This window comes from Melozone crissalis, unplaced genomic scaffold (assembly GCF_028551555.1).
Source record: "Melozone crissalis strain CALT ecotype California unplaced genomic scaffold, PUWL_Pcris_2 ptg000057l_1, whole genome shotgun sequence".
Taxonomy (NCBI): Eukaryota; Metazoa; Chordata; class Aves; order Passeriformes; family Passerellidae; genus Melozone; species Melozone crissalis.
This window is the reverse complement of record NW_026535835.1, coordinates 7512912-7538833: the sequence shown is the minus strand read 5'-3', so window position 1 is coordinate 7538833 and position 25922 is coordinate 7512912. Positions and strand designations below refer to the sequence as shown.

The window sequence follows — 25922 nt, the reverse complement described above, 5'->3', positions numbered from 1 at the left end:
CCATCTTTGCCGAGCAGGAAAGGAAAAGAAAGGGGGAAAAAAAAAAAAAAAAAAAAAAAAAAAAAAAAAAGATTCTTTAAGCAAAAAGGATTAAAGCCTTGAAAGTAGGTCTGCCCAAGCTCCTCGGCTCTTCCTGCTCCCTGCCAGCCGCAGACAGGCCCAGGGACAAGAGGAGCATTCCCAGGTGGTGCAATCCGTGCCCGCGGGGTGGTTTTGGGTGCAGGGCAAATCCCCCGGGGCACGGGGCTGTGGCTGGGCAGAGCCGCTGCTCCGGGTAACTTGGCACAGCGCTGCTCAGAGCCAGCAGAGATTCCCCGGCTCGTTATTCCCCCTGGTTTTCAGATGGAGATGTTGGCTCGGAGACGCGGAGGGGGTTTGGCAGTGGGGCTGAGCCCGGCCCGGGCTCCGGGACCCCCCCGGCCTCGTCGGGATGCTGGGGCGGAGGAGGCGCTGGTGTGAAGGAGGAGGCGGCTATTTATAGCTTCGCTCGGCTTTTGTTCCTTTTCCAGTAGAGCTCCTCTCGAAATAGAAACAGTGCCGACTGCGCGGCCGCTCCCGGGGCCCAGCCTGGGTGCGGGGGGCTCCTCCCGGCCCGGGCTGGGGGGATACCCCGAGCTATGAGATGATTTTTACCTTGGGTATCCCCCCCATCCTGCATCCCTCGAGATGCTGGTGTGGGATGGGGAGTGGGAGCTGCCCCCCTGCTCCCCACCCCGTGTGCTGGTGATGCCCATCCCGGCCCTGAAGGGGATGGATGGCTCTGAGGGGAGCATCTCTGCAGGGTGACAGCGCTGGGTGTCCCTTGGGAGAGCAGGTGAATCCCTCGGGAACGCCCTGGCGCTCTCTGTCCCCGATTTCCAGCTCAGTCGTTTCCTCTGCTTTTCCCTCCCGGCATCCAACAGCACCCCCTTGCTCCCCCCATTCCCCCCTCCCCACTCCATCTCTGATCAATATAAGCTGGGAAAAACAAAACAAAACAAAGTAAATATTTAATACGATCCAGGGAGCCACAGCGAGCGCTCCCCCCGTCTGTCTCCTGCAGCAGCCGCTCGCAGCAGCTCCCCGGCCCTAATGAGCCTGAGTGCAACAGGGATCGATGGCAGAGGCAACCTCTGCACAGGGGTCAGCTCTGCCACATCCCCCGTGCTGCTCCGGGGCTCAGGCTTGGCCCCCTGCACCCCCCAGGGCTGCCCATCCTCCCCATCCTCTTCCTCGCGCCCCGTTTTTCCTCTCTTGCATCCCCTTTGTCATTCCCAGTTGTGGGAGGGATGAAGGCTCTGCTGCTCCATCACAGCCACACGGGACGTGAGGTGTGGCAGGCATCAGCTGTGGGCTGGGGGCTTCCATGGGGTGTGGGATGGGGTCTGTGTAGGGCTGGATCCCACATGGGATGAGTGTGTCTCACCCCACAGTCGGGGAGCAGATCCCTTATGGATGGAGGTGGGAGCCTTTGGGAAGGCTTTGCCCATTGCTGACCTTGGAAACACACAGGAGAGGAGGATTTGGGGCTTGAGACAGGGCCCAAGAGACTTTTACAAGGAGCTGACCTGGGGGGTGCAGCCCCCTCTGCCAAATACCTTTGGAGCTGGTGCTGGCTTTTTAATCAGTGTTTGTGTTTGTGGTGGGATAAGGTCCTTCCTCCTCCTCTTCATCCTCTCACCCCCTCAGCTGCATCCCCTGCTGTCCTCCAGAGATCCCCATGTGTTGATATAGAGTTTGGGAAGTGCAGGTAAATGGCAGGTTTGTCCTGGCAATGCCAGCACAGGGCCTGCCTCATTGCACTCTGGCTCTGCATGTTTTCTGAGTTTGGATGGTCCCTGTCACTCCAACTCCAATGGAGCTGCCAGATTCCCTGTCACCCTGACCCAGCTGCCCTGCACTGCATGGTCCCTGTTGTGCCAAGGAGAGGGACCAAGCTTTGCCCCCAGCCAGGCATTCCCTCAGCTGGACCTGTGCATCCCCATCCTGCCCTGGTGTCCCAGCAGAGGTAACACACAGGACCCAGGTCCCAGAACCCAGGAGGAACACCAGGCTCTGCTCCTCTGCCACCTCAAGGCTTTGCAAATTGCTTTTCCATGCAAAACTCAGTTGTCCTTGCTAACGCCAGAGCTGAATTCCATCCCTGGGATGTGATGAGAGGAATGCCCACGCTGCCTGCTGCCCCTCATCCAGCACTGCAAACCCTCAGCCAGGCCGTGCCTGGGGATGGGAGCTGCATTTACAGCTGGAGAACAACCCCCAGCGTGCATCTCCTGGGCACGTGCATCTCCTGCACCCCAGGTGATGCTGCTGAGCCTCCTCCTGCAGCCCAGGGTGTCCCTCTGAGCAGGCTGCAGAGGTGCCAGGGCAGGGCAGGTGCAGCAGTGGCAGCAGGAGCCGGGACAGCGGCGCAGGTCCTGCATCACAGATGCAGCTTGTGGCAAAGTGCCGAGGAAGTTTTGCAGCAGCATTAGAAAATGTTGACATGTTTTTTGAAACAATTTCAGATCTGATATCTGCGCCAGATTGAGTTTGTAACCAGCTTTATTGTTTAAGCCTGCTGGGATTTCATCAAAGGCGTCTGCTGTTTACCCAGAACCATTTCATTGGAGAAAACAGCAAACAGACCTGCATTTCTATCTGATTTCACTTTTTCCTTTTCCTCCTGAATTTAAGTGCTTGTGAAAAGCATGGCTGATAAGGCAGAGCGGTGTGGATAAATCCCGAGGACTGGCGGTGGATGCTCCACCAGCTGCTCCAGCTTTATTAATAGACTGAAGGCAGTTGCTGGACCAGCTGCTGGGTGCCAGCCTGGAGCCAGGCACCCGCCTTGGGGGCAGCTGGATGTCCCCAGATGGTTTTGGGATCTCCATCCCGGCAGGCTGAGCCGAGTCATGACTCCTCAGGATGCCCAAGGCTGCGAAGAGGATCCACGCAGAGCTGTTTCAGTGCTTTCAGTGTGAATTCAGATTTAAACTGTGAGGGAGCCAATGGCTGTCCCTCCCCAGGGAGTGACCCCAGCAGGCAATGTGCTCTGTCACTCCCTGACAAGCCGGGCCAAGGCAGTGCAGCCTCGGGAAGCAGAGGAGGATGAAGGAGAAACCAAACGAGAAAGGGGCTTGGTGTAAACTGCATCAATCCTTCCCTCACATCCCTGGGGAATCCGGTGGCTGGCCGTGTCTTTTGCCTGTTGCTGACCTTGGAAACACACAGGAGAGGAGGATTTGGGGCTTGAGACAGAGCCCAAGAGGCTTTTACAAGGAGCTGACCTGGGGGCTGCAGCCCCCTCTGCCACTGACTGCTTTGCTCCAGGCATCTCCCCACCACTGCATCCTGGTCACCATCACCAGCATCGTATTTTCCAGGCATCTCCCTCCCTTGGGAATGGCCTTGGTGGCTGTTCCCACTTTTCCTGGCTTTTGGGACAGAGGCACAACAGGCTGGGGTTGGTGGAGTACATCCCACTGCCTTTCCTGGAGCTCCTTTGACATCTCCCAGCTGTCCCAGGTGCTGGCACTCCCTGTACCAGTGGCACCTTGCTGGCACTCCCAGGGCTTGTCCTGCCCATCCATCACACCTGCACGGTGGCAATGTAATTTTTATCTGCACTTGTTTATTTCTCAGACAGAACTACTTGTAAATTCTGAGAAGAATATATATCCCTGCACATGACAGACCCAGCACATGGCGATTAATCTGCCCTCTTAAGACCTGAATACAAAAGTGTCCCAATGTCACTCCTAGATGGGGTGTCAAGCCCTGGGGCAGCACTTTGGGGATGTGCAGGGACCTGGTGGCAGAACGTGCCCAGGTCCTGGTGACGCTTCCCAAATACTTATTGCACTTCCTCCCAGCTCCAGCGGTCCCTGACTGATATTCCAGCTCTCCAGACTCAGGCTCCGGCTCTTCTTTTTTGGAAGGTTTATGCAAATAGACCTTCTTCTTTTTTTTTTTTTTTTTTTTTTTTTTTTTTTTTTTTTTTTAATTCCTCGCCGCTGCTGCTCTGCTGTGCCCCAGATAGCAGAAGTGCTGAGGACAGGTGTTTGCGTCAGGTCCTGCGGCACCCGAGTCCCGCCCGGCAGAGGGGAGGAGGCACCGAGGGGATGCCCCGAGGGGGAAAAGGGGCAGGGAGCAGCGGGCAGAGGGCAAGGATGGAGAGGGAAATCTCCTTTAATGGCTGCACTGCCTAGTGAGGATGAGCATTGATGCCATTGCAGGTTTATCCAAGCCAAGGATGGAGAGGGGAATCTCCTTTAATGACTGCGCTAGTGAGGATGGGCAGTGATGCCAGTGCGGGTTTATCCAAGCCCCAAGCATTGCTCTGTCCCCAGGACAGGCTTTGGGGTGTCAATTTGGGCTCTGCAGCATCCCCCAGCCCCACTGGCAACACCCTCTGTGTGTGGCAAAGCCTCTTATTTACAACGTCCTGCTCGGGAGCATCTGGGAAGCGGAGCGCGTCATTTCCAGGGAGAGCAAAAAATGCTGCATATTTCAGTGTCTTTTGAATTTTTTAGGTTTCCCTGAACTGTGCTAATGGGTTGGTGGTGACGGGGGGGAGGTGAGGGCCCTGCCCAGCTCCCGGCCTGCCTTGCTGCCGCTCCGCCGTGCGCGGCCATCACTGCATTGCTGCTCTTAAAATATTCAGAGCTGTTGGCCACAATTTCACAGCGGGTCAAAGCACGCCGAGCCAGCAAGAAGGAGGGAAAGTGTGACAACGAGATTAACCCCGGCCCGGCAGGCCCGGGCCGTGCTCAGCAGGCTGAGCACGATGTGCTGCAGCCACCTCGTCCCAGGGGACCGGCAGAGAGCCCAGAGGGGACACGACACCCAAAATCCCTCTGGCTGCCCAGTCTTGGTGGCATCAGCTCTGCCAAGTGGTGAAGGGACATGGAGAGCATCCAGAGACCTGCTGGGAGCACTGAGCTCCTTCTCCCTCCCTCTCCAAGCTCTGGCGGTGCAGTGGGATGAAGAGCTGAGGATCCTCCCAGTTCTTGGGGATGTTGTTGAGGGTCCTGAGTGCTTTTCACCCCAAGATGTTGTGGTTCCCAGGCCTTGCACAACCATCAGTCGGAGCAGCAGATTTACAATGCAAAAGAGCAGCTGCTTGAGCCCTGTTTGCTGACAGGGATTTAGTAATCCTGTCGTCAGCCCGGAGTTTGCCCTCGGAGTGCCTGGCTCTGCCTGCCAGGCTTTTCTAAGAAAACTTCTGAGGCTGGGGGAAAGAGGTGGAGCAAAGAACATGGTCTATGCCCACCGTGCAAGGGGGATAGTGGGGGGTGTCTGTGATTCTTTGTGGATTCTGGGATGGATGAGGGATGCTGCCACAGGGAGAGGGTGTGTGCCAGGCTCAGTCCTGGGAGCCATGTGTTGTTCAGAAGCTGGAGACCCCCAGGAACTGCCTCTTGCACACCCTTGGGATGGCATACCCTGCGTGGCCAGGTTGGCTGAGGCTTGCTCTTGTGTCTCCTGCATTTTTGTTTGCATTCTTGGTGGCGTGCCACCAGCAGCACGGATGGCCGCGCACGCAGGCGTGGTGTCACCTGCAGCAAGTGCTGCAGCTGATGGATGCTCTCCTGGGCTTTAAGGCCACTGTGGCTGATTTATCAGGGCGTCTCCAGGGGTCACAGTCATGCCACAGGTCTCCATGAACAAGAGATGTTGTTGGGTTGGGTGTTGTGGCAAGGATTGGCAGTGCTGTGACCATCCTGTTGTCCCAGGCAGCCACCTCCAACCCGAATGCAACCAGCCCTGTGTGACACCTCTGTCACTGCCTCATTCCCAAAATCACACTTGCCAAGGGTGCAGGGGTGTGTTGGTGTCTCTGCCGGGCTCGTGGCTGCAGCAGCAGTGCCCTCCCTGAGCCAGCCCCGTGGTCACCCTCCTGCACCCTGTGCTGGTGGCTGGCCAAGCTCCTCTCCCTAATTCTCCTTCATCCCTGTTAATGTACCACCAGATGTTCTCATTATCCATTTAAACATATAATCCTCCCCCGAATCCCACTAAGCTCCTGGCCTCCCCGATACCTCATGGCAGCGCTGCGTTCCACAGGTTAATTATGCATTTTTAATTAATCACCAAGCAGAGAGTGACCCATGAATAAGGGATATGAAGATCCTTCAACTGGGAATAGTTGGCAGATTGTCCCCAGGCGGGGCCATGCTGGTGTCATGGTCTCCTTGAATAGCAAGAGTAGCTCTGAAAATCCCTGGTTTGTGAATCTGACATGACTGGAGGTTGTGACAGAGCTGTGCCTGTGTGGATGGGACCCCTCCTGTGCTTTGTGTCCCCCTCCAAAAGGGGAGGAACCACATCCCCACCAGAGCTGTCTGAGTCCCACCTGGAAGTGATGGAGCAGGCGCAGGGAGGAGGAGAAGTGAGGCAGGGAGGGGAAAAAAAAAAATCACATGTTGTTTTAAAAAGGCATTTTTGAGTGAATGCTGAATAGGGTTTGGGAAAATTGCCTTAAAGGCCTGTTCTCTGCAGGGACGGAGCTTTTCATGGAGCAGGAGTATTCTGAAACTTAATTGCACATTTGCACGGGCTAGTGTTTTTATTTCTCTCAGGTCTCCGAGGTGGTCTTTGAAGATTGCTGTCTCTCTGTAATGGTTTTCTTTATCTCAAACAAATTCCGCACACCTGCGAGGTGGAGCTGCTTGAAAGAAATTATGTCGGAATTGGCTCTCGATTTAATAAATCTGCAAATGGAGCTGGGATGCAGGGAGGCGAGGCGGTTGGCGGGGCTGGCTGCGCCTCCTCCCTGCTCCCCGGCCCTCCTCTCCCTTCCCTTCTCCACCAGCCTGCTCTCAGCCTCCCCGTGGGCCAGGAGCAGTGTGGGGCTGAGCAAAGCGAGCCCAGATCCTGCCTCTTCCCCCTGCCAGGAGGAAAAATGGACCCCTGTAATAATGCAACCCCACCTAGCTGCATCCCCCAGGAACGTGCAACCCTGGCACAAACACATCTGTGCTTCCAAAACTGCCATTAAGATCCCTAGATGTAAAGATTGAGATGATGGAGATGATACTACCCAAAGGGTATTCCCAAGGAATGTCCTTCTTTGAGGAAGTTTGGTGCTGTGATCATTCTGGCCTCAGTTTGGAGCTGTGGTTTGCCCCTGCAGCCGCCCATTGCACGCTGCCACCATTTCTCCTTCTCCAGGAATCAGTTCTGCCTCTCCCCGGCTCACCAGGGGATGTTCAGCCAGCGCTCCATTTTGGAAGCAGCTGAAAGCACTGGGGAGAAGCCTGAGGCAGGGCTGTGTGCTGCTGCAGCGGGCAGGCACACACCCCAGGCAGCCGGGGCAGCCCTGGCTGTCAGGCGGAGAGGGATGGGCGGCCACGGGAGTACACAGACAGGTTAATGGCAGCCGTGCATGCTGCACAATTGGATTTCACCTCCCCGCTTCTCAAGGCATCAGCAGCTCTCCCCTGCTCACAAATCCGCCCGTCCCCCTCCTCGTGGGATGAGCTGCCACCCGTGGGGAGCTCACCAAGGGCCACCCCAAACCCTCCCTGCCCTTGCCGGGCTCCCCAGGCTGCCCGCAGAGGCCGTGCCACCTCCTGTGCTGCTCAGGCTGCAGGTGAACAAGGCGCCGGGAGGTTTTATTGCGTTGCTGGGTTTTGTTCCACCCTGTTATTGGCCCCGATTGGATTTGCTGCCGCGGAGGCAGAGCCGGCGCAGCCGGAGCTCCCTCACTGCTCTGCTGGGACCGTGACCTTGTCTGGGTGCCTCCCTGAGCCCTCCTTGGGCTGGGGAATTGGGAGCTGGGCGTTCCTGTGCCTCCCACTGAGCATTCCGGCGTGGTCCCGCTCCCCTGCCTCAGCCAAACCCTCGCTCTGCTCCACTTTGGAGCGTTGACCTTGGAAATGCTTTCAGGGAAAGCATCTGCCTTCCCAGCTCTCTGCTCTCTTTCCTACCTGATTGTGTCCCTCTGTCCTCGTCTCCCTGAGCAGCTGCTGAGGTTTCAGTGCCTCACCACAGTGCCTGAAGCCCTGTGCAAAGCATTCCCAAGTTTTAGTCACACTCGCTGGTTCATGGTGTCAGCTGGGAAACAGCATCTCACCTTCCTCCTGCCCCGCTCTTGCACTTACGTAAAAAACACCTCAGTTTTCCTGAAAATGTAGTTTCTTGGCTCGTTTTCTCTTTGCACAGAGAGCTGTGTGGCGGCAGAGCTGGCAACATCCCACATTTCAGTGCAGGTGGCCTTGGATCAGAGCAATGCTGTGTGGTGGCACCAGCACAGGACCAGACCCCAGCCCTTAACAATGACACAGAGCCACTCCTGGTGCATTGGGAAATGCAGCTGTGAGAGGTCAGTGGGCAGAGCCACCCAGGAAAGCTGTGGAAGCCTCATTCTCCCTGTGTTGACAGCGAGATCTCTTCTCCCCCACCAGCCGCACCATTGCTGTGCCCTGTGATTGAATTAGGGGGCCGTACCCACCCCCTCCCCTGCCAGCCCCGTCCCCGCCGCGCCGGGCTCAGGCTGAACTCGAGAGCCGTAATTGAATAAGGCTCAGGCAGACAGTGCTCCCATAGCCCTCGGGATCTCTCGCCTCTTCCCTGCCCAGCCGTGCGCTGATTGATGCTCCCAGGTGGTGCCTGGGATTCTGCCTGGGATTTGCGGTCTTTTCCCAGAGCGGGAAGCTTGTGGGGTGAGCTGGGAGCAGGAATGGGGTCAGGCAGGCTGGGGTGAGCGTGGTGCTCATGCTTCATTTTGCTGACCCTTTATCTGAGGAGGAAATGGAGATGGGGGGCAGAGGGACCCCGTTTCTTAGAGCAGCTGCTGCTCTCAGGCTACCTGGGCACAAGGAGTTAAGAGCTGCAATTAGTGAAGTGCTGACGGTGGGAAGGTGGGGTGGAAGCGAGCGGCACTAAATGAATCCTGAAAGGTTATTCCAATAAGCAGCAGCAGAGTTTCCAGCTGCGCTCCCTTCCCTGGGAGCCGGGGGACGAGGGAAGGCATCCAGGATCAGAGACACCAGGTGGGATGAGGGATGTTGCTGGAGGATGCTCAGGTGCCAGCAACGCCTGCTGGAGTGGAAAATACAGCAGGGGAGTTAAAGCAGGAGGGGGAGAGACCACCACATCCCAGAGATGCTCACACAGGGGTGTGGTGGGTGAGTCCTGCCCGTCCTGTGCCCACAGTGGCTTTTCCACCTTGTCCAAACCCTGTCAGAGGGTGGCACCGAGAGGTTTGGGAGTGGTGTGAGCCACTCTGCTGGGACAGGGAATCCTTGGGGTGTGCAGAGAGGTCTGTGAGCCTCAGGGGGGGCTGCAGGGAGGAGCAGCCCAGGGAAAGGCGTTGTTGTTCTTCCAGCTGAGCACACAGGAGCCAGCGGTGGCCTCTCCCTGCCAGAGGAGGCTGTTCCAGCTCTCTGCTGGTGCAACACCACCAGCTATTATTAGACTCCAATTTTCTGTGGGTAGCTCTGAACTCCCCAGTGCCTCCAGCAGCCCGGCAGATGCCAGGATCTGCTGGCACTGCTGGGGACAATGGTCCCTGGCGAGTTCAGTGGCACTGAGGGGTGGCAGAGCCCCCCAGCACAGGGACATGGAGAGCTGAGCACCACAGCCTGGTCTGGAGCTGCAGAGCAAAAGGCAATGAGTTGTCTAGTGAGGGGTTTGGCTGGTAAGGAGGGCACAGAACCCCTGGAAACACTCCTTGGGTCAATAGTAGGTGAGAGAGATGCTGCTCCAACAGAGGTGTGGTGTACAGGGCTCTGCACCTCCAAGCACATCTGGATTTCACAGCATCACTCCAAAACGGAGCCACAGCATCCCCATCACTGCCATCCTTGGCAGGAGGCACATGGGACCACAAAAGGGTTGTGGCACACCCTTTTGTGTGTGCCACAACCATGCCAGAGGAGGGCTGGGGCTGGGCTGACATGGCATCTCCTTGCTCCCACCCTCTCCCAGCCTGGTTTCCAAGCAGGAGTGTTTAAATGCCTTTTATGTTGTGACTCAAATGATGAAAGGCCTGAAAATGGGACTAACAAAGACGAGTTGTACTTCAGAATAAAAAAACCCATGAAAGCAGCAGATGCTGTCATAGGAATAAATTGTATCAACAGCAATCAGATGGGAAGTGAAAAGTCAGAATGGAGTTGTTCTGTCTTTCACGCTTCCAGGGAAAATTTCTGGGTCCATGAATTTAGCCAGAATCAGGTAGGATGAAAGACTTTGTCTGACAAGGCATTTCAAAGGATCTGGGAACCTCCAGAGATGTGGCCACTTGGACAGGGAAGTGGGGCCCCTCAGTTTTAATGAGCATTTCAGTTGCCGTCCTTTATCCTTCTGCCAAGATCTTATTTTTGTTTTCTTTTCTTTTCCCTTAAAACCGCTGATTTCCGCTCTTTGCGATTTGTTTTAACTTTGCAAAACGTGCATTCGAGCCACACAACACGAGGAGGAGGAGGGTAGAACATCCCCATCACTCCATGCAGCCCAACCTGTTACTTCTCACCATACAAAACCAAACATCTGTAGCCAGCCCAGATGTTTTGGCACCACCAACCTTCAGCATCTTCCCGGCCCTGCAATGATTTCCCATCTCCCCATCTCCCCTTTCCACAGTGACAGGATCCTACACAGGCTGTAATTAATAGAAATTAGTCTGCCAGGACCTTGCAGCCCCATCCCATAATTACTTGGCCTTGCTGTGTTGGAGGCACAGGATCGGCGGCGGGCTCGAGAGCCGCCGCTGATGGGAACACATCCCGTTATCAAGCTATTTTTATTAAGCTTTTAATGCAGGCATTTGCGTGGTGCTGGGGGATGTGCAGCATCTCCACAGAGTCCACTCCCAGAGGGATGTTCAGGGGGATATTTTGGGATGGAATACCGGCACTGGAGCTAGACAAAGCAGGATATTAGCAGAGCGCCGTGTCCTGACCGCGTTCGTCGCTTGCGCATTAATTCCCAGCACCCAACTGCTCCAAACATTCAGATTCCAGGGGGTTGGAAAAGCATTGCTGCTCAGTGCTCAGGTCCCCCACATCCCCACACACCCCAAGAGCTGTGTGGGAGAGTGACAATGCCCAATATCCAACTGGGCATATGGCATTTCCTTGCGGCTCATTAAGCCATCCGGGGCAGGCCGGAGGAGCGGCGCAGCTCAGCTCTTCACACTGCTCTGCTTTTATCGCTGCCTTTTTCATGAGCTGGTAAAAAGTTCAGTGCAAAGCACAGGAGAGGTCTCTGAAAGGCAGCTGTGCTCATGACCCAGCATGCTGGCTCCAGTGGGGATGGGGTTTTGCTGGAATCTGCAGTGCTCACTTGGCTGCTGACCCGCAGGGATTTTCACTTGGAGGGCTCGTGGCATTGCCCTGAGAGGAGACCAAGGGCACAGGGGAAGGTGCTGCTGCCCTTTTTGGGTGTGGGAGAGAGGCCTGGGGCTGTGGGCTGGGCTTCAAATGACGCCAACACTTCTTTTTTGGTTGGGGGGGAAGAAAATGTGACAGAGCCGGCGGCTTTGATGCCTGCCCGTCCGTCTCCTTCCCCCCTGCTGCAGGCAGAATGATGTGCTGCTGAATGAGGGAGAAGGTACACGACAGGCTCCAATTTGCCCTCTTCCCCACCAAACACAAGGACATCCAGTAAATCTCAAATGCAGGAAGGCTGAAAAGGGATGATGAAAGGGAGCCCATGTGGCACGGCGCAGAATTGGCCTGTGGATCTCGGTGGCACAGGACACTGTTGGGGTCGGGACCTCAGCAGGATCACAAGTTTACAGGACTAATGCCCTCCCTATTAGCCATGCCTGCATGAAACTATCTTTGTCTCCATGTTGGATTGCTGTCCACTCCCAGCTTCAGCCAGGTAAAGATCCATCCAGCACATCCCTGCTTTTCCAGAGCCTCCAGTTTTTCCATCTCCTGTGGATGTGTGCTGGATGGGGCAGCCAAGCGTGCACTGAGAGCCCGGGCAGCTGTCACTTTGCTCTTCCATCTCATATTTGCTCAGTTTTGGCTGCATTTCTGATCCTAAAGAAACCCTCCTGTAGCTCCTGGCCAGCTGCTGGCAGGGAAAGGGGCTGGTGAATCTGCTTTCCCTGCACATGAGCTTGTTCAGCGTTTGATACCGATCTGGCTGGTGCTCAGCTGGGGTGGGTTTTGTCATTTCATCTGCAATTGTTTTGCTGTGAAGCACCTCGAAGGGCTCACTCCCCGGCTGTTTGTTACAAAGGACGCCGTTCTTATTACCGCTGTGAATGAACTGCTTTGCATTTCTGTGAATGGGAAGGAAAACTTGTCACCTCGGGACAAAAAGGGAGTGGAAGTATCTGATGATCCCCTGAGACGCCTCAGACAATCCACTAAGCTCAAGTCATCCTCCTGTATTTCTTTCCTCGGGGGCAATTGGAATTATTAGTCCCTTCTCAAGGACCTCGAGATCTCCCTGTCCTTTGCCAAATTCCATCCCGGATTCACTGCAGGCTGCTGGCAAGTCCTGCCAGAGCCCTGTCCTGTGCTGGGGACCAGCCTGGTGCCTGCTGGGGATCAGGACAGCAGTGCCAGGAGCTGGTGAAACCCTCATCCATGCCTGGAATCCTGCCCTGGTCCATGCTGTTCTCTCCTGGAGCGTCCTGGTGTGCACTGGCACCTCCAGCCACAGCAGGGCCCAAGGATTTGACTCATCCACGCACATGGAGATGTGCCTTTCCCTCCAGCATTCCTGCACTCCTAAAAGGCCCCAGTGGCTTTGGAGATGCTGATTGGGGTGAGACGCAGGGGCACAATAAACCCTGCAACAGACCCAGGAAAAGAGGATGGTCTGTCTCTCCTGATGTCCAGGGACAGGACATGGGGGAATGGTAGCAGCAAGGGAGGTTTAGACTGGAATTAGGAAGCATTTTATCACTGAGAGGATGGTCACACCCTGGAACAGGTTTCCTGGAGGGGTGGCTGATGCCCCAAGCCTGTCAGTGTTCCGGAGGCATTTAGACAGTGCCCTTAATAACAAGCTTTAGCTTTCAGGCAGATGGAGCAGATGATCATTGTAGGTCCCTTCCAATGAAATATTCTATCCCATCCCAATGATCCCATCCCATCCCAATGATCCCATCCCATCCCATCCCATCCCAATGATCCCATCCCAAAGATCTGTCTCCAGCTGCAGCAAGCAGCAGCCCAGCCTCTGATTTAAACTCTTTTCTCCCAAAGCTGAGGCACTGGGGTTGTTCCCTGTGCCTGCAGCCACAGGACCAGCAGCATCCATCCCACTGCAGGTTTCCACCAAGGGCATCCCTGCCACGGAAGGTGTGCTCAGAGCTGGGGTTAAGCAGAGCAGATTATACTGGGGAAACACACTCTACACTCCCTCTGCTTCTGCATGTATTAGTCCTGAAAGAAGCATTTAAATTAAACAAGTTTCTATAGCCAAGTTTCAATCCCACAGCCGCTTCCACCATTGACCTCCTTTTTTCCCCCTTTTTCTTCAGCTTGAGAGCAGGAGGAGGAGATGCAGACAGAGAGGAGTGCTAATTAAACAGGGAGTTCCACATTAGGGTACAAATCCTCTGGACTAGCACAAACCCTGCCAATTTCTGCATTTATTTATTATTTTTTCAGTACAATTGTAATTTCCAATGGTGCCTCCAGCACCAGGAGAGAGTTCAGGGGCTGCTCTTGGAGAGGATTAGCACGCTGGAAGCATTATTACTTTCCTTCACTGTGAATTCAGGAGTGATTCCCTGACGGCTGCACTCTATATAGAAGTGAATCGGTGCTAATTTGTTTTTGAGGATCACACATCCACCAACATGTGAAAGACAATCCTGCTTCTCGATGTATATTTTGAGCCAGTGCTACAGCAAACAACAGAAAATAAGCAAGCAGAGCAAGCCAGACCTCCCTCGCCCGGAAAGCCAGGGCTGGAAAAGAGCGGACTTCCATTAATTTTTGTCTGTCTGAGTTGGTTCTGCATCTTTCCAGAAGTATTTTGGGGTTTTGGCCCTGCTGCCCATGGCAATAGAGAGCAGGGCTTTGGGCAGCTCTCACGTGGAAAGCCTCAGGGACGCCGTGCTGGACGGGATGTCAGAGAGACTGAGCCTAAAAGGCTCCTTGTTTTTTCCTGTTCAATCATCCTCGAGTTTAACTGCAAGAGAGGAATAAATGAGCTAATTGAATCTGTAGCTATGGAGGGCACCTGGCAGGGCAGCAGCAGCCCCACCACCCATGGCTCCTCTCTCTCTGTTTGTGTGATTCAGAGGGACGTGGTCTGTGGGGAGATATCAGAGCTGGCTGAAATGGAAGACAAAGCTATTGTTTCAAACAGAGTTATTGATTTTTACATTATTACACTATGAAATTTATGGTCTGGTTTCAAACTGCAATAGGAGTTAATGACCACCATCCAGAAACTTCCAGGTGACCTTGGCCCTGACTTTGGTGGGGGAAGGTGAGCAGCTCCAGGTACCAGGTCAGCAAATGTAAATTGAAGTTGCAGCACCCTAAAGGACTGGATTTTGGGGTGCTGCTGGCTCTGGGTCTCCGCCCTGAGCTTGAGCTCACAGCAAACCCCAATCTGGTTGACAGCCGTGATGGAGTGGGGAAATTGGACCCTGGAAATTGGACCTTGGAAATTTGACCTTCTCAGCTCCAAACAAAAGTTGTTCCTGCTGTTAAGCCACCTTTTTCCCCCAGCCAGGAACACCGTGATGTCCCCAGAGCTCCTGAGCACGGTTCTCCACCCTCAGCTGACCTCCCAGCACAGCCGGGCTGCCCAAGGGTTTGCTCCTCTCAGTCACAGCTGGAGAAATGCAAACCAAGGGGCTCAGGGATGGGTAAGGAGCACCCAGGGAGAGGAGGCAGCACATCCCAGAGCAGGAGAAACCCTGTGAGAGGGGAGAGCAAAGGGCAGTGCCCAAAGCAAGCAGCTGCCTGCAAAGGCCACTGCCCATTTCTGGTTCCAGCTCTCCCATCTCAGTCACAGGAGGAGGAGGATTTGCCCTCAGAGTGATAAGAGGATGTTTGTACAAGTTAACACACAAGATACTGGTGGCACAGAAGGGTTTGCAAAGGCACTCCCCAGTCTACAGCCTTTTCCTGGCTTTTCTGTAAAAGGTACCTCCTGATGCATCTTTTGGCACCAGGCTCTTCCCAAAGCTTTCCTTTAGCACTATTCCTTCCAAATTTCCTTGTATGCTTCTACCTTTGGGAACTGTGTTTCCAACTTGCCAGCCAAGGAAGGCAATTTCCAGCTGCTGGAGAAGGTTTTTTTCCCTTGTAGTGCCATCTCCCTGGAACATCCCTGATGCTGCACCCTGAGCTAAAGTCGTGTGAAGCCAGTAGCCTCCAAGCTCATCTTCTGCCTCGGAGGTCATAATTGCCATTAAATCACAGCTTGCCTAACCAAATTATGCAAAACCGAAATTATCTCCAATGATTTTTATGTTGCTGAAATGTTCCAGAACTGCCGGGGTGATGACTGGGGGATTGGGAGCAGCTGTCACTCCATCAGAAACCATAACTCCAAACAGCTGGGATCTGTCAGTTATTTATGACACCGGTCGCGAAAAAAAAAAAAAAATAAAATAAAATAAAATGATGAAGGTGGATGGGTGGCTGCCACTCTCTGGCTGAAAAGCAGCTCGTGCAGAAAGCAGAGCCTCGTGTGCCAGTGCTGGGAGCTGCAGCTGATGTTTGGGGAGCAATCCCAGTGAGGATGCTCCTGCTGCAGGACCCTGGGGCAGCACCTGAGGGGCTTTGCACAGAGGCTGAAAGGGAGCTGCTGCTCGCTGGGGAATTTAGGCTTTGTGACAGGCAGCATGGGCATGTTTATTTTATCCTCTGTGTTGCAAAGAAAAAAAAAGAAGAATAAGAGGAAATAAACCCTGCAGCTGCTAAGCAGGGTCTGACACTGCTTTGTCGAACCGTCCCAGATCCTGAGTTTGGCTCTTGGCTCGTGCCCAGTTGCTTTTGCTACTCTGTCCTTGCCTTTCATCGTCCTTCACTTAGCTGATGAAATTGTGAGCGTTTGAGGCTGCTTTTTCTCCCTAAACAACAGTTTCTCTCTATGTGAACATCCAATTCTGAGGTCGTTCCCAAGTTTCAAAGTGTGCTTTCCCCCCGGGGGTTGCAGTCATGTCTTTGTGCACCAGCTTGTTAGGGGTGGATTTTGAAAAATCCTTTGATAGATGCAGGGTGGGAACAGGAGAGGAAAATCTCTGTGTAGAGCTCAGTGAGGTGCTGGTGTTAGAGCAGGTGTGAGTTTGGCCTCAAAAGAGGGTGAGTGATGAGGAAGCTTCTCCCTTTTTGATAATCCCGCCTGTGAGCAGATGCTTTGTCCCCACTTGTAGCGCACTCTGGTTAAGTATTATTATTTATATTATGTAGTAGCTATACATAGTGTTTTATGGCAGCAAAGATACATAAATCAGCCACCAGAAGACGAGGGCTTTGCTCTAAAGAGCTTATAAATCTAACAGCTTGAGCAGCCCTGGTAATGGACACAGTAAGCAGGCAGTCAAGTTGCATGTAGACATGAGCTAAGATGGGTATCCCAAAGCAGATGGTGGGTTTAGGAGAGATTTGGAAGAGAAGCAACCTGCTCCATCCTCGAGAGCGGATTCTCCTGCTGGAGAATTAGGCAGGCTCTGACCCACATAAGCTTGTCCGGGTGGAGAGGTGAAAATATCCATCAGGGAGAAGCAGCTCACCAAGAGGGGGTGCTGGGGTTTGTGCCAGGGCTGCCTTTTGGGGTCGTCCTGCAGGACAAGGATCCCCCATCCTTGTCCTAAGTGATGTCTTGGCCTCGAGTCTGAGCCTCCTAATGAAAGCAAGTGGCATCATGTTCTAAAAAAACTGAGTCCCTGCCTGGCTCAGAGGTACAGCAAAGTGTTCTAAACCTTAAAAAGCAAGAAAACTGCCGGGGCAGGTACACCTGGCTCTCTGGAGCAAGTGGCACTGCAGAGTCAAGAGTCCCTGCCGTGGTGGCAGAGAAGTGCTGCAACCCTTCAAACCATCTGTCTTTGATCCTGGGTATCAAACCAGGGTTTTTTGTTGGTTTTTTTTTTTTTTTTCAAATTTCTTCCTGTGCTGGCACCGGCCTGGGAGGAACCTGGTCTGGGCTGGAGAGAGATGTGCAGTGTCTGGCTGCTCATGCTGGCTCCGGGTGTCTGCATTCTTCTGGCTGCCTTCAGCTCCTGCACAAATTGAGGCTTCACGCTAAATGCATTACACTGTATAACAATTAATCCCGTGCTACATATAGAAAGTCCTTACTCATCAATAATGCATGTGGGAGGAGTGATTTTCACTCTCAGTAATAAGGCTAAGACAATGGAAACAAGCAGGTAATGGAGAACATTTATAAAGATGTTAATCTAATAATGAGTCTAATGCTGTTAAAAGTAAGACTGCAAACTGGACGCATCCAAAGATAAATTATTTCAAGCATTCATTAACTGATGCCTAATTAATGCCCAATTAGAGGAATGTTACATGGGAAATGGTTTGGACAGTCAGACGAATTCATTCCAATCACTGAAACCTCAGTCAGGAGCAGGAGGCAGCCGAAGGACTCGGCGAGCAGAGGCCGGGGTGACACAGCACGTCAGTGGGAGAGAGGCAGGAGATAAACACCCCTTTGCTGGTTTTATCCGTGTCAGCAGGGATTTGGGTTTGCTCACTTCACCAGCAGGTTCCTGGAGGATTTTTCTGTGCTGCTTTTGAAGCTCTCCCTCCCCGGCGAGCTCCGACATGGGCTGGTGACCCTCCGTGTGCCTCACAACCTTTACAAGATGAAGTTGAAAGGGCTGAGTCAGGAATAACAAGTTAGACAGGGTCAAACTCCCAGGAGAGGTGGGCTGGGGCCTCTCAGGGGGTCTCCCATGGTGTTTTCCAGTCTGGGAAGCCCAGTGAGACCCAAGAGCTCCTGGCTGCCATGCCTCAGTGGGGTTTGGCTGCTGGATATCCCAGTGCTGGTGTTACAGCCTCAGGAGCTTCATGGCTCCATAACCTCTTTGCTTTTTGGGAATCTCATCCCCAGATCTGAACTGGGAGCAGTGCCAGAGCAAGCCAGGAGCAGCTTCTCACAGCACTAAGCAGGCAGCAGGTTTTACAGGCTTGGAAGGGATGAGACCACAGGCCTTGTGTGCATCCACTGGGGAGCCCAGACCTTCATGGAATTACTTTGGGTTGGAAGGGACCCCAAAGAACGTCTAGGGCAGAGATACCTTCCACTAGGACCAAGCTGCTCCAGGCCCCATACAACCTGGCCTTGGACACATTCAGGGATGGGGCAGCCACAATTTTTCTGGGCAGCCTGTGCCAGGGGCTCACCACCCTGGCAAGGAAAATTCCTTCATTATACCTAATGTAAACCTACTCTCTATCCAAATCCTGTTCACCCTTTTTTCCTAAGTATCCATCCTTCTGTTTCCCCATTCTCCTCACTCCCAAGTTGCAATAGGAGGAAAGACATCCCTGTCTTTTCTTCCCACCATCCTATTCTCGGGAAGCTGAGAACAGTAACAACCCCAGCCTATCCTCACTGCCATCCCTGGCTGCAGGAATCCCATCTCTCTCTCCATAGAAGCTCCAGCCATTAACTCAGAGCCGCCTGTTAATTAAAGAGATGAACTCAGTTCCCTCTGACCTTTACCTCCGGAGTTATCCCCGCAGGCAGCGAGCTGTTAAACGCCGCGTTCCCTTTCTGCAGGAACCTCCACCTTGGCCATGCTCCAGGGAGGCCTGGGCTGCCTTGGTCCATCACCATGCATTGCTAACAGCCTCCTGTCATCACCATCCCTACACGTGAAATCCTGTGTGCTCCCAGATCCCTGCCCAGCTCCACCTCCCGTCAGTAATCCCGTTAGCCTGGCAACTGTCGTGTCACGGAAGAGCGCATAAAACTGTTGTTTGGAAGCAATATGTAATCTTCCAACCTGCTGCGTGTAGCTGGGAGATGGTTTATTGATTCAGACCCTTGTGATTTGGTATTTGCAATAACAGACTCTGCATGTGGGAGATCGTCACAGCACTTGTGCCTGGCAGGGTTTTGCTAATAAACATCAGACCTACGAAAGGTGCCGTGCTCCGGTGTCACCGAGGTAAGACGGGGGACGTGGAGCCGTCCCACCTTGGTGGAGCACATCCTCGAGTTGAAAAACCCAGCAGAACGTATCTGCAAACACTGCTTGATCCCTCCCACTGTAGGATAATCACAATATCCTCAGGACACCGCTGTTTCCCGGGCTGTGAGTGGCAGCCAGGGCTCCCGTTTTGGCAGGGAGCTCTGGGTAGTCAGCACGACGCTCCCACCAGCGCAGCCCCTCGCTCATCGTGCAGAGGCACGACAGCAAAGCCAAAATGCTACGGCAGTGACTTGGAGAATGTTCCTTTTCCTACACAGCCGTAGGAGTTGTCGCGAATTCAGCGTTCCCGACTCACCAGCCCTTTTTGGCAGTGGCGCAGGGATGAGACATCCCTCCTGGTAGCCCGTGCTTCGTTTCTGAAGGGCAGTGCCTGGAAGTCATCCCCCTCATTCCCATCCCCAGGCAAGGCTCCATCCCATGCTTTGGGCAGCGATGCTATTTTTTCCCCTATTAACCGCCCAGTCAGCGATGACTGGCTCTTACTGGTGATTTATGGAGAGTCTGAATAACCCAGTTTATCTAAAATATGTGGCAACTTTGCCTTGAAAGGATAGGGTTAGATGGAGGGGTCACCTGCTGTTAACTAAACAGCAATAGATCTCCATACCAGGGAAAAGGCAACAGCAACCACACAGTTATATTTCAAACACAATTAATAAGAAAACAGTGAGGTTTGTGCGCCTCCAACTCGTATTAGGCTGTAGGCTCTGAAAAGAAGGACTGTAAAAGCCCAAGGGGTCCTGGCTCTTGGACTAGCTGGTGATAACGACGTGGAGTAATTAGAGATGAACTCCACTTCCACTCTCGTTTTTCAGATTAGTACAAGCTGAGCAGGACTCGTGGGCAGGATGGCACCGGCAGCTGTGCGCTGCTCCGCTGTTACTCCTTTTCCCTGCAAAGTCCAGAGGCAGAATTCATTAGACATGAGCAAATTTTGCGTGTAAGAGGAAAAAGCCAAATCTAGGAGGAAAATCTGAATGAGAAATGACAAGTCTGGTGCAACGAGTCTGAAAAGCCACTCGGCGCAGAAGGAATGGCCTGAAAGCAAGCCTGGTGCGAGGAGTGGGAGCGAGACGGGAGCGAGTGGGGCGGCGGAACCCGAGCTCTGAGGAGCTGAGCAGAGGGAGGGCACGGTTCTGCCTCGTTCTCTGCTTCTCTGCTGCGAGAAAAACCCCAGTCACAGGCACATTCTGTAGCATTAGAGGATGCAATATGCTTTGCCACAGGACATCCATTTAAAAATATGTCTGAGCATCCCACTTCCAAACGGAGTTTTCGGCTCAGCCTTTTCCACCAACTGCTGACAACATGTTTCCCTGTAAAGCGCTCGGGTTTCGGGGTGGATGGTGGTGTCTAACGACTGTAGTGAAAGGAGACGGTGGGGATGGAAGTGCCTTTGGGGGGAGTGGGATGCCCCGCACACGTGTGATTTTAGGTGCTTCGCTGGGAACTGCTGAATCTCTGCTGATTTCTCTCTCCAACATGTGCAGGCGATTTAACAGATGCATTTCAAGAGGAGTGGGGACACCTGCGAGGGTTTGAATTGCCCCTGTTTGCTCTCACACCGCGGCGTTTCCTTGCCTGCAGGCAAATGGGCTCTGCTGCCTGCTCTGCCAGCGTGAATTCTCACCGAGAAACTTTCTCCTGCCTGTTCCGGGCTGGGAACACAACCAGGCGTGCTTGTTGCAGGCAGGGAGAGGAGGCAGGGAGTACTCCACACATCACGTTTCAGCTGCCGTGGGTGATGAGCCTACTCATCACAGCCGCGTGGGTAATTCATGAGCAGAGAGGAGGGCTGAGCTAATTGGGGGCGTTTTTCACCCGGAATAGTCTCCGGAGCAGCGATGGGTGGGCGGGAGGTGCCCGGTTCCCGCTGACGCCGCTCTCCCCTCTCTCCGCACAGGGGGGTTTGCGGAGCTGCTGCTGGTGCTGCTGGGGCTGAAGGTGCCCGGTGCCCTGGGCTGCCCCACCGACTGCGTGTGCTACCCCTCGCCCATGACCGTCAGCTGCCAGGCTCACAACTTCGTCACCATCCCCGAGGGCATCCCCGAGGACAGCGAGAGGATCTTCCTCCAGAACAACCAGATCACCTTGCTGCTGCGGGGCCACTTCAGCCCTTCCATGGTCACCCTCTGGATCTACTCCAACAACATCACCTTCATCGACCCCAACACCTTCGACGGGTTCATCAACCTGGAAGAGCTGGACCTGGGGGACAACCGCTACCTAAGGGCTTTGGCTGCAGACACTTTCCAAGGGCTGGTGAAACTCCACGCCTTGTATCTGTACAAGTGCGGGCTGAGCTCTCTCCCCAGCGGGATTTTCGGTGGCCTCCACAACCTGCAATACCTTTACCTGCAAGACAACCACATTGAGTTCCTTCAGGACGATATTTTTGTTGACTTGGTTAACCTCAGCCATCTTTTTCTCCATGGAAACAAGCTCTGGAGCCTCCATCAGAACACGTTCAGGGGACTAATAAACCTGGATCGGCTGCTCATCCATCAAAATCAGCTGCAGTGGATTCATAGGCGGGCTTTTCATGACCTCCGAAGATTGACCACCCTTTTCCTGTTCAATAACAGCCTCTCGGAGCTGCAGGGGGACTGCCTGGCCCACCTGGGAGCCCTGGAGTTCCTCAGGCTGAATGGGAACCCGTGGAGCTGCGACTGCAAAGCCCGTTCCCTCTGGGAATGGCTGCACAGGTTCAGAGGCTCCAGCTCCAGCGTCATCTGCGAGTCCCCCGAGCAGATGCACGGCAAGGACCTCAAGGTGCTAAGAGCAGAAGACTTTAGGAACTGTTCAGGGTCCGAGTCGCTCCACCAGATGAAAACACACACCTTCTCCACGGCGGACAGAGGAGCCTCCAAATCCCACCACCCCCACCACTCCTCCAAGGAGAAGGGGAAGGAGCGAGGGGCTGAGAACAGTTTGCACAGCAGCCAGCCCGCCGGCCCGCCGGGCTCCCGGCCGGGCTACCGCAAACCCGGCAAGAACTGCACCAGCCACAAGAGCCGCAACCGAACCTCCAAACCGGTGTCCTTGGGGCCGCGCAAAAACGGGCAGGAGTTCCCGGACTATGTGCCTGACTATCAGCACAAATACAGCTTCGGGGCCGTGCCCACGCTGTCGCCCAGGCGCAAGGGTAAGTGCACCCGGCGGACGCCCATCCGCCCGCCCAGCGGGGTCCAGCAGGCGGCCGGCTGCCCGGGGCTCAGGGCGTCGCTCCTGCTTTTCCTGGTGGTGTTGGCGGCCGTCATCCGCTGAGCCCCGCCGGCCCCGGCCGCGGACGGAGCGGATCTTGTACTGCCACCAATCTACAAAGGACCAGAGTTTCTTTTCTTCTTGTTTTTTTGTACGTGGCTCAGCGTTGGCCTGGCGAAGGGAAGAACGTTGTCTCGGCTTCCTGCGAGGGTTGTCTGCGCGCCCGGCCGGACTGTGCCGAGCGCAGCGGGAGCAGATTAAAAGGCATTATCACACCTTGTCACAAACAGCCTAACCGAGCACCTACGACAATAACAACAAAAAAAAGCCAACCTTACAAAAAGCAGATAACAGGGGTGGTAACCAATTCGTCGGTGACAGCACCCAGACAAATGGACTGTATCCATGCTCTTGTGAAATCCCGTGCGTTTGAGAGCGCTCCAAACGACCCCTCCAATTACCGAAAGGAACATAATTGCTGTAAAAACCATCACCGATTAAGCCTACACTGTTTCTCTCTGAAAGTGAGTGCAAGGACACTGATGCCGATGTAATAAGGACATTTGGTTCTCCCACGTTTTAGCCCTTTTGGCTCCAAACCCAGAGGCCAAAGTTGGCTGGGAATCTCTTAGAAGACAATCTCAAAACCCCTGAATATCTCAGGCATTACAGCAGAACAGGGCTTGCCTGCTGGGCTTGGAGTAGCCGACAACCAAAGGAAAGACTGATTAGAGGTGGAATTAAACAAAAAAAAAACAAAAACCAAACCCCAACAAACCCAACACATAAAGAAATGAGGTACCTGCAGGAGGTGTGTTTTTTGTAACCATGTTCACACATCTGAGAAAAACACCCCAACAATTGCACAGGCTCCCCCTCTTCCCCTCAATTATCCATATGTATGTCTTACAATGTTTATAAACTATATGGAAACTGTATCTTCAGAACTAAGGATTGTATTATTGAATTTATAGCAGACCAGTATATGATTTTTTTTTTTTTCTCCTTGAGAAAACAAACCGGCAGCAGTGCCTACAGATGCTGAAAGCCATCGGGCGGGCTCAGTACACGCGGGGGAACCACAACAGACCAATGTTCTCAGCAATTCAGAGCACTAAACTTTGGGAGGGGTTGGGGGGTGGCGGTGTGCCATGCAGCAAAGTCCATACCCAGAGAGCCAAAATTCACCCTTACATCCTAATTTGTAACTGGCAGGGGGGAGAGAGAGAGAGAGAGAGAGATTAATTAGCCCAAATAAATAGAGCCATAGAGCTCTGTCTCCGGAGAGCACTCGAGGCCCCAGGGAGGACAGGGGCTGGTTTTGGGGCTGGAGGCAGAGAGAGGCTTCCCAGCCGTGGCAGTGGCGTGAGGACCTTTATAGCTGGACTAAGGTTTTCACTGGGGCAGTGAGGAGCAGCTCCCAGGCTGCAGACAGGCCTGACAGAGTCAGGAGGGGTTTTGTTTCTTAAAAGGAACAGATTCTGGAAGAGTCAGAGCAGGGGGAAGCGACAGCTTGCAGAGGACCGGCGAGAAGCGCGGTGCCCGAGGTTCCTGGTCCATGGCAGGAGAGGGAAATCCGCGGTCCAAGAGAGCTGTACAAAGGGAGTTGTGGGGAGGTGGAGGACAGGGAGCAGGGCATCCTGTTCCACTTTTCCTGGGTTGAACCATGTGCTGGAGGGATGTGTTAGCTGGTCGGGGGCATGGCAGAGCCGGCAGCCCCACCGTGGGCTCGGGGAGGTGCTGCCCAGATTCTGCATTTGGTGTGAATTCCCTGTCAGCGTGGATGTGTGAGACCAAACAGACACTGAAGTTAATGAAACAAGGGAAATAAAAGTGATCTTGGACAAGAAAAGGCTTCTGTTCTTTCCATAACCACATTTCAGTGGTGGTGTTTGTGGCTCAGGTGGTGGGGCTGGAAATGCCGAAAAAACCCAGCTGCAATTTTCCATCAAACACACAATTAATTCCAGGAAAGATGGGCCAGCTGGGGAAATGCCCTCCCAACCACTGTGGGGAAGGGGAGAGGGTATTTACACAGTGGCAGATCCCTTGGAGGTATCTGGAAATGGAAAGGGAAACTCCCACTGAAAAGAGAAGTAGAAAATTCCCCGATGCGCTTGTGTTTACGAGCAGCTGGATGCTGAGAGTGGGAAGCTGGAGGGGCACGGCCTCCTCTGTCCATCTTGCAAGCAAGGAAAGCCAGAGGCTTGGATGCTTCTCTTTTAAACACCCTTCTTGGGGAATAGCAAGAGTGATTCTGGGAGGAGGAAGGAAGAGGTTACTTCATCAAGCCCTCTGCCTTCCAGCTCCTACCCAAACTTTTCTGTCTACAGGGCTCTAAAGCTCCACTAAAGGGATGTCCAATGCAGCCAGAACAAATAATCCGTGGTCTGAAATAGCTCCCTCATGTCCTACTCTCTATAACCAATAGCAACTGAATGAGCCTGGCACTGTCCCTCAGAAGTGGAGCATGTTGTTATGTTGGTTATTTCGTTTCATACTCTGGAAATCAAAGCTCTCAGTGGGAGAATGAAGAAAAGAAGCACTTTATTAATTTTTTTTTTAAGTCTGTGTGTAACTCCTGTAATATAGGAGTGAAATGTCAGCACAGGAGATGCTAATGTTTTATAAATGATTTGGGTGCAGCAGGCACGGTGGATAGTCTTTGAGATGAATTATATTAGAACAGACTACGCCTGGCTCAAAACCGTAATTGTATTTTTAGTATCTTTTCCTTTAACATGTAGGAAAAATAAAGGCAACTCCACGGTGTATTACAAGCCTTGTCAATCAAGTGCTCTAACTCCTAGTGATAAAGGCAACTGTTTAAAAACCAGAAGGGAGACATGATACACTGCTAAATAGGAGATGTCTCTTGACATGGCGTTGTGGTTTAACCTGGCAGGCAGCTGAGCACCACAGGGCCGTGCTGGAATGGGGGAGAGGATTGGGAAAAATACAAGTGACATTCATGGCTTGAGAAAAGGCTGGTTTAATAGGACAGAAATGAGAGAAACAATAATAGCAACAATAGAATTGGCATATGCAAACCAAGTGATGCACAACGCTGTTGCTCACCACCTGCTGATGCCCAGTCCCTCAGCAGAGGCCCTCAGTTTATGTACTGACCATGATTCCATTTGGTTTAGGATTTCCCTGTGACCAGTTGGAATCAGCTGTCCCTTCCCAGTTTATTGTGCCCCACAGCATCCTCAGAGGAGCAGAAAAGTCCTTGATTCAGGGCAAACACTGCTGAGCAACAACAAAAAATCCATGTGTTATCAACATTATTCTCATCCCAAACCCAAACCACAGCTCCTAGAAGGAAAATCAACCAACCCAGCCCAAACCAGGACACACAGGCTCCTGACATTCCTCCTGTCTCCTCCTCAGCTGCCATCCCTCCCCATCTCCATCCTTCTTCCACGACCACAGCTCTTTGAGGATAAACTAAATTTTTATGGCATGCTCTGACACTCGGGCTTGATAATGAACTTCCCAGCTGCGTGGTTCAGCTCACCACGGCCCTGGGTTCACACTCGTGTGCCTTCTCCCCAGCTCCTTCCCTACAGCATGTCTTCATGCATTTTGAATGCTGCTCTGAGGCCTGGCAGAAATCCCCTCTGCTCTGCTGCAGCTCTCC

General features: G+C 53.4%; 1 protein-coding gene across 1 annotated transcript in view; it reads left to right on the top strand.

Moving 5' to 3' along the window:
* Positions 1-23250, top strand: part of RTN4RL1 (reticulon 4 receptor like 1) — a 28529-nt gene extending 5279 nt beyond the window's left edge. Inside the window, exon 2 of the mRNA XM_054287454.1 lies at positions 20979-23250. Within this exon, the coding sequence (XP_054143429.1) occupies positions 20979-22342 (1364 nt within the window). The 3' untranslated portion in view covers positions 22343-23250. The remainder of the gene's footprint in view (positions 1-20978) is intronic.
* The last annotated feature ends 2672 nt before the right edge of the window (positions 23251-25922 follow it).